General features: G+C 37.7%; 1 protein-coding gene across 1 annotated transcript in view; it reads right to left on the bottom strand.

Moving 5' to 3' along the window:
* Positions 1-7317, bottom strand: part of CLCA2 (chloride channel accessory 2) — a 37646-nt gene that overhangs the window by 26321 nt on the left and 4008 nt on the right. The window contains exons 3-6 of the mRNA XM_008590145.1: positions 6536-6686; positions 4016-4124; positions 2746-2905; positions 427-654 (exon numbers count right to left, since the gene is read on the bottom strand). Coding sequence (XP_008588367.1) covers positions 427-654; positions 2746-2905; positions 4016-4124; positions 6536-6686 — 648 coding nt within the window. The remainder of the gene's footprint in view (positions 1-426; positions 655-2745; positions 2906-4015; positions 4125-6535; positions 6687-7317) is intronic.

Raw genomic sequence — 7317 nt, 5'->3', positions numbered from 1 at the left:
GCTAGACTACTGAGGTAAGGTCTTCTGTACACAATGACATGGAAAATATACATATAATGGATATGCATGATCACTGCAAAGCCACAGTCTACAGCCCCAACCAAGGATGTTTATCAGTGAGTGGAATGTGGTCAAACAGGAGCTTTTTTCACAGACTTTTGAAAGAGGGTCTTGGGAAAAGTTGCAATTTTTAGCAAAAATAAGAGTTGGGAATTATCTGTAGATTTTTTTTTTTATCTGCTTTATCTCAATTCCTGGGCCACATTCTGAATTTGTTCCATCCCCAACAAAATAAGATGTCTTTGACTATTCTAAACCTTTTGCCTCCCCCCAGCTTCTACCTTTCCCCCTGAAAATAAAAAACTATTAAAAACTGGTAGAAAAAAGTGATAAATGGTTTACAATAATTTTGGTTCAAAACATTACCTCTACCATCTTGCTGGACACATCCAGCACTAAACAGACCACTTTGTCACCAGCTTGTACAAGGAAGAATGTGGGAAGAGGGGGAAGCTCAGTCCCGTTCATGGGAAAGCTGTGGTTAAAGTCAGCAGAGTCTGTGATTACATCCCACACACTTCTGAGGCTGCACATTTGGTTCTGTAGGTTTGGAGCTTCTTGGTTGTGGGTACTTGCATTACAGAATTCAACTACCTGGAAAAAGAAGAAGATCTATTAGAGATTGAAAAGCACTCCTTCCATCCCAGATGTACTTTTTATTCTCAAACAACTATAAATAAAAGAAAAGGAGAGCCAAAAGGAAGAAAATCAGAAGTGCTACAGTGATGTACTTCTTTTCTTCAAGAGTGAAGAATCGTTTACAAATAAACCTTGTCATCCTTTGCTTGAAACACTAGCACCTTTGTGATACTGAGAGCAATCTCTATAAAAGTTTATTTGCGCTTGGCTAACAGAGAGCAGACCATGTATATATATCTTAGTCTTAAAAAACAAAACAATCTCCCTCCTTCCTTTCATGATATTGTGCTAAGAAAACACCTCAGCCTATTCCTTGGATCATAGTTAATGCCCACTGCACCTTTATTTATTGATCAGTCAACATAATTTTATCTAGCTCAAATACTGGTATCTGTAAGAATAAGATAAAGGGAAAAACAACTTAAATGTACTTCCTGATTCTCCCCCATTTGAAAATTGACATAATTCATTTAATGATAGTAAACCTAATATTTGGTTTGCATTGCAAAGTAATGAGTCACCATGTATTCCCAGTGGCTATGTTCCCACAAAGAGTTCATACTTACTGCTAACAGAGCCATGCCAACGCAGAGCTAGAAGAAACCTTGTAGACTCACTCTCTACTAACATCTCTAATGTCATAGAAGAGGAAGCTGAAGCTTTGAAAGTTAACTGTTTAAGGACATGAGTTTCTCAGTAGGGTGGGGAGACAGGAGCAGGGCATGGTTTGGTTTTGTGTGTTTAGTTCTTCGGCCTATATTTCATGACTATGATTAGAGGATTGTGAATCTTTTCTTTTTTTTTTAAAAGATGACTGGTAAGGGGATCTTAACCCTTGCCTTGGTGTTGTCAGCACCACGCTCAGCCAGTGAGCGAACCAGCCATCCCTATATGGGATCCGAACCCGCGGCCTTGGTGTTACTAGCACCGCACTCTCCCGAGTGAGCCACGGGCCGGCCCCTGTGAATCTTTTCTGACTGAATATTTACGAGTAGGTCTTTCAAAGGATCACAAAGATAGCACCTAGTCACTCATAAAGTGGATCAAATTCATGGAATTAGGTTAGCTTCAGATAGTAAAGCTATAAATTAAGAACATAATGGATGGAAAAAGAAATATGAAAAATTGCCTTAAAGTTACAAAGTGACTCCTAGCCTTGACTAAAACCAGACTAAAGAGAGACTGAAGGAAAAAAATTATCTAAAAAATAAAGAAGGAATGTGTCAATCTAAGGGCCATTGGTCAGCTTTGGAAACAAAGAGAAAACTCCACAGAGGCGCATGCCCACAGTGCTTCAAGCCCTGTAGGGAGAGGACCCGTAGATGTGACTTTCAGATTTTTATGAAATTGGATAGATATATCAGGTCAAAAAGGCTGAGGTCACTGAACTTATGAATAACCTAACTCCTGGCTTTCTGATTTCATGCAACCAGAGCAGGCTTTTGGTGGGAATTTGGCTGTTCCATGCTGCTTCCTCCAGAGAGAAAATGAACTGGCCAGAGGATGCAGGTATGAGATTTTCATGGCAGTTAGAGTAGTCTTTAAACAATAATTTTTAAAATGGTGTTCTGAATTTACACACTAGTCTCTTGTCAGCTAGTCAGTGTGGAATACTGGCAACACTGGGTTTCTGAACCTGCAAAGCTGAGGGTCAGTTCACTTCTCCTAGTAATACCTCACTTTTTAAAAAAGTTCTAGACTATGCAAAACAAGGGAAAGAGAATTGGGAAGTGCAATTAAAATATAGAGTGGTATGCTACCTCAAATGAGTGAAATATTGTCATTTGTTATATCACTTTCATGAGCGCAATTCACTTTCCTATGAAAGGACACAGGAACACAACCGCATGAGCAATTTATTTTGTAGCCTCCAGAGTCCCCTTGTTAAATCACCTTCCCCAGAAAGCAAATTACTTTTCTAAATGACTCTAAGGTTCCCCCAAACTCTAAAGTGTAGTGAATATGTTTAATTACTTAAAATATATCAGTCTATCTTGAGAAGAGATGGAATCCTGTAGGAGTTTGTTTTTCCAAGGACATACTTACAGAAGATAAACTTTGCATGAACATTATCGATGCAGTTGCCTTTTGAGTACTATTGTAGATAAACGTGCATCCTTCTTTGAAAAGCTTACTAATAAAACAGTTTTCTTGGGGGCAAAGGCCCTTTTCACACACAAAAACACCTGCAATGTCAGATGAACACCTAAAAATACAGCGAGAGTTTAGGAATTGGGTCTATTTTAGAAATACTCATGTTTCTTTTTGACTAGCTTGTGTAATAATTTGTTTTAAGAATTGTAACTTGCTAGATACACATAAAACATTTTTACAATTGCTCTCAAGAAATTTCATTAATTTAAAAATGTACTCCATTTTATTTTAAAGCATTTGATCTTAATGAAGGGGTTCTATATTGCTAAGGGTTTTAACAACTAAATAGCATCAAAGCAAAAGATACCAGGAAATCCAGATGAACTTTGGGAGGCCTAGGAAGGGTCTGAATGGCAATATCCTGAGCCAGTGCTCTTTGAGCTCATTTCCACTGGACATCAGGGAAAGAAGAGAATGAACATGTAATGATGATATTTTAAAAGATTCCTTCCTAAATAAGCAATCGACATCAGGGAAAGAAGAGAATGAACATGTAATGATGATATTTTAAAAGATTCCTTCCTAAAAAAGCAATGATATTTTAAAAGATTCCTTCCTAAATAAGCAATCATCTCAAACATTGTCGATGGCAGTGAAAAACAATGTCACTTTCAAGAGAGAAGTCAAGTCAATATCCACCACAATTACAGTTACTCTTTGACCCAGTAATTCTTGGAAGAATTATATATATATCTTCCTACATACATGAGACATGATATATTTGTAACATTATGACCTGCAGTATTATAACAAAAGATTGGGAACAACCTGTGTCTAGCAAGGGGCAACTGGTTCAATAAATTATGGTACATTCACACAATGGAACACTATGCAATTACAAAAAAAGGTGAAAAATACATATTCATATTTATTTAAATTTGCTTGAAGAAATGCTGAAAAAAACAACAAAGTTAATCAAAATAGTTACCTGGAAGGGATGAGAGGGGACAGAGTGAAGACAGTGGTGGGAGCGAGACAGCTGAGAGTTTAAATTATTATATTGTTTTGATATTTAAGCCACATAAATATTTACCAATTTTTAAAAAATGCAATAAAACTGAAAAACTGAAAAAGAAAGGGATCTCTTCCTTGTCAATTAAGTTTATCTGCTATTATAGAGTCAAATAAATAATGAATTTTAAACACGAGAAAAAGTACTAACCTTGTTACTTTAATTTCATTTCGCCCATTTATGTACAAAGGTTTGTCATTGTTATATTCATCAAACACACCCCAGCGAAGATGGGCCCATTCATGGACAAACACTCTGCCTGTGGAAGAGAGAACTTTTGCTTTTGAGCTACTAAGATCTCAACAATGGGCCTCCCTAATCAGTTAAGATGTAACATCTCGACTATAAACACTTAATCCTATGAGCTGAAGTCCAAATTTCTCTCCCACTTTTCTTTCCCCCACCCCATTCCCATCTCCTCCTACTCCACCTCCTACCATCATAAAAAAGGCAATACGAAAACACGTTGGGTCCTATAAATGCAATCCAGTGATTTACTTGTTGCACACATATTTGAAGCTGGTGAGGAGTCCCACATCCTTCATTTCCCCAGTGAAGCTGCCTAACAGGTTTCTACTTAGCTTGGCAGAGTTCAGAGTATGGGGAAAGGGAAAGAAGCATATTTGGACAAGCAAATAAAGCTTTCTTAATCTTCAGTCTGTGCTAATGAAGCATGCCTGCTCTTATAGGCAATTCTCTTATCTGGAGCAATGATTGAGCCCCTGGGGCCAGGGAGGGAGGAAGCAAAAAGGAATATCATAGAACCTCCTCTCCAGCCTAGATGGTCCTTTCTTTTTTATTTTACCCCCAGTTCTCCATCCTTATGTTTATTTCCAACTCTTAGCTCATGGAAACCCCTATTTTCAGCATCGAATCCTTTGTAAGTTTATCTCTACCTCTTTAAATCTTGCATTTCCTTCAACGTTCAGAACAAAACTGAACTTCCTCATAGAAGCTTTCTGGATTAATTCCCCTCCCAATGCACACATTTCTTTTTTCTGAATTATTTCAAGCTCTGGGAACCCAAGAAGTATTTGCTGAGTTGACTCAGGCTGTGGCATATTGTGCAATTTTCAGACTTGAAACAAAGGAAGGGAGGGGAACAGTCCAAGCTGAAAATATTAAGGAAAAGTTTGTACCTACTCATGGAATTTAGAAGTGCTGATGAAGTTATGTGTTTGTGCAGAGATTACTGGCACCACACGGTTACCAGGAAAAAAAGTTTTTATAACGTTTTATAAGGTGTTTTATAAAGTATGTTTTACAGAATGTGTCCCTCCATGTCCTGCTAACTATACAGAGGATGATAGAATCTGTTTAGATTTAACCTGGGTAAAAATTAAAACATCATTTGAAAGGCACTACTGTATGTTAAATCAAATTCAAAAAATTAAGATTGGGATAGTTAGCCCTTGACCTGCTGATCTGTTCTCACTAGCCCGCCCTCACATCTCATCCACTAAATGCCAGTCTCCAGGACTGTGACCCTGGCTTCTCTCCCAAACTCCTGCCATCAATATCCAACCACAGGTTGAAACTTTCCACCAGGATAGTTCACTGCTCCTCACCGCCGTCCTGCCTAAATCCAGACTTATGAGTTTCACTTTAAACTGGTCCCTTCTATTTCTGACAAAAACCTGGCACCTTCTCAATGCCATCTATACACACATCTTGTCTTTTACTCTGTAGCAGTTTAGACCTCTTTAATGCTGGAATGTTTCTCATCATTGAGAGTTGTTAGAATTAAGTAAGGTAACATTTGTAAGGCAAACAGCACTGCACCTGTCACGTAGAAATCCCCATTATTCTTATGACCATCTTTCCTGTCCTTCCCATCTCACCCTCCACTCCTATTCACGATTATGGCCTCATACCTGGACTTCTCCCAGTTATTCTCCTGATATCCAGTTTCTCCCTCATTGATCTGAGGGAGGCAGATTATCCACACAGCCAGATTAATCTTCTTAAAACTCTGCTTTGATGATATCACTCCTGTGCTTATAAATCTTCAGTGGTGACTTGGTATTTGGGAATTTGAGGCTGTCCACCGCCTGGCCCTCTATGCATTTCAGCATTTTCTCCCACTACCCACAGTCTCTGCACTGTTAGTAGGATCTATTGCCCCTCATCTCTCAAACGTGCCTTGGATTCTTATGCTGCCACAATTTTATTCATATTTTCCCCAGTATTCTCTTCCTTTTTTTCCATTCAGCAAAATGATGCTCAATCTTGAAGACCCTTTCCTTGGTGAGGCCTTTTCCAATCACCCTTGGCTCTAAATGGTCTCTACTTCACCGAATTCTTACAGCACTCCTGTTACAGCATTTAACTCTTTCTGGCTCACTTTTTCACTCACTTTTGCATGGACATGTGGCCTATCTCCCCATTCAAATGGTAAGTCTTTAGACCCTTTCCTTGGTGAGGCCTTTTCCAATCACCCTTGGCTCTAAATGGTCTCTACTTCACTGAATTCTTACAGCACTCCTGTTACAGCACTTAACTCTTTCTGGCTCACTTTTTCACTCACTTTTGCATGGACATGTGGCCTATCTCCCCATTCAAATGGTAAGTCTTTGAAGGTTTCAGGTGTTCTTCATCTCTTTCAGCAGCAAGCACAGAATGTTGTAAATAGTACTATCCAACGGCCATTTTTTGATTGGCTACACTTACCTCGTGATCCATAGCCAGCTGTTAAGTTATCATTCAGTAGGAAGTTAGGTGTGAAATGGATGTATTTTCCCTCTTTTCCACACCCTCTGTATTGTAGAGTGTATGGGTCATCTCCATGTGTCCCATACCAGTCAGTCACTATGACATTTGCCTAAATTAAAAGAAATGCCTTGTAATATTCTCTATTTCAACTGTGATGCTGGTGACATAAATTTATACATTCATTAAAACACTTTAAACTGTAAATTTAAGATCTGTGCATTTTACCATATGTAATCATACCTCAATTTTAAAAAAAAGAAGGAAACACCTTGTAGATGGAGTTTAAATGCATTCACAGCTAAATATCAACAAAATCACTTGGTACTTTCAAAAATATCTGTATTTTAAAACCTTAAGAAATTTCCATGGAGCTTTATTACCTCCATTTGACCTTTCCATTTTCCAGATTAAATTATACTCAAAAGTCAACACTTCAAAAGTTTGATATTATAAAACACTATAAAATATAATCAAATATTTGAGGAAATTTTAAGAGCATTTACACACCATTTAGAACTGTACTGTAAAATATTACAGCTTTTTTCAAACAATTATCTGTGGGTTATTTCATCAGTGCAAGATAGTAGGATGGGTTTCTTTGAAGGTTTGTCCTTTCATTCTCATATCCAATTAGATAAGCAAAACAATCATTCTAATGAAGTCATATTTTATCTTGTGCCCTGACCATTTTAATTACTATTGCTAAAACACAATATTTTAACTCTAAAACTAAAGGAAAT

Source organism: Galeopterus variegatus, unplaced genomic scaffold (assembly GCF_000696425.1).
Source record: "Galeopterus variegatus unplaced genomic scaffold, G_variegatus-3.0.2 Scaffold5869, whole genome shotgun sequence".
NCBI classification, from domain to species: Eukaryota; Metazoa; Chordata; class Mammalia; order Dermoptera; family Cynocephalidae; genus Galeopterus; species Galeopterus variegatus.
Note: the sequence above shows the minus strand (reverse complement) of the source record. Positions and strands in the feature narration are given on the sequence as shown.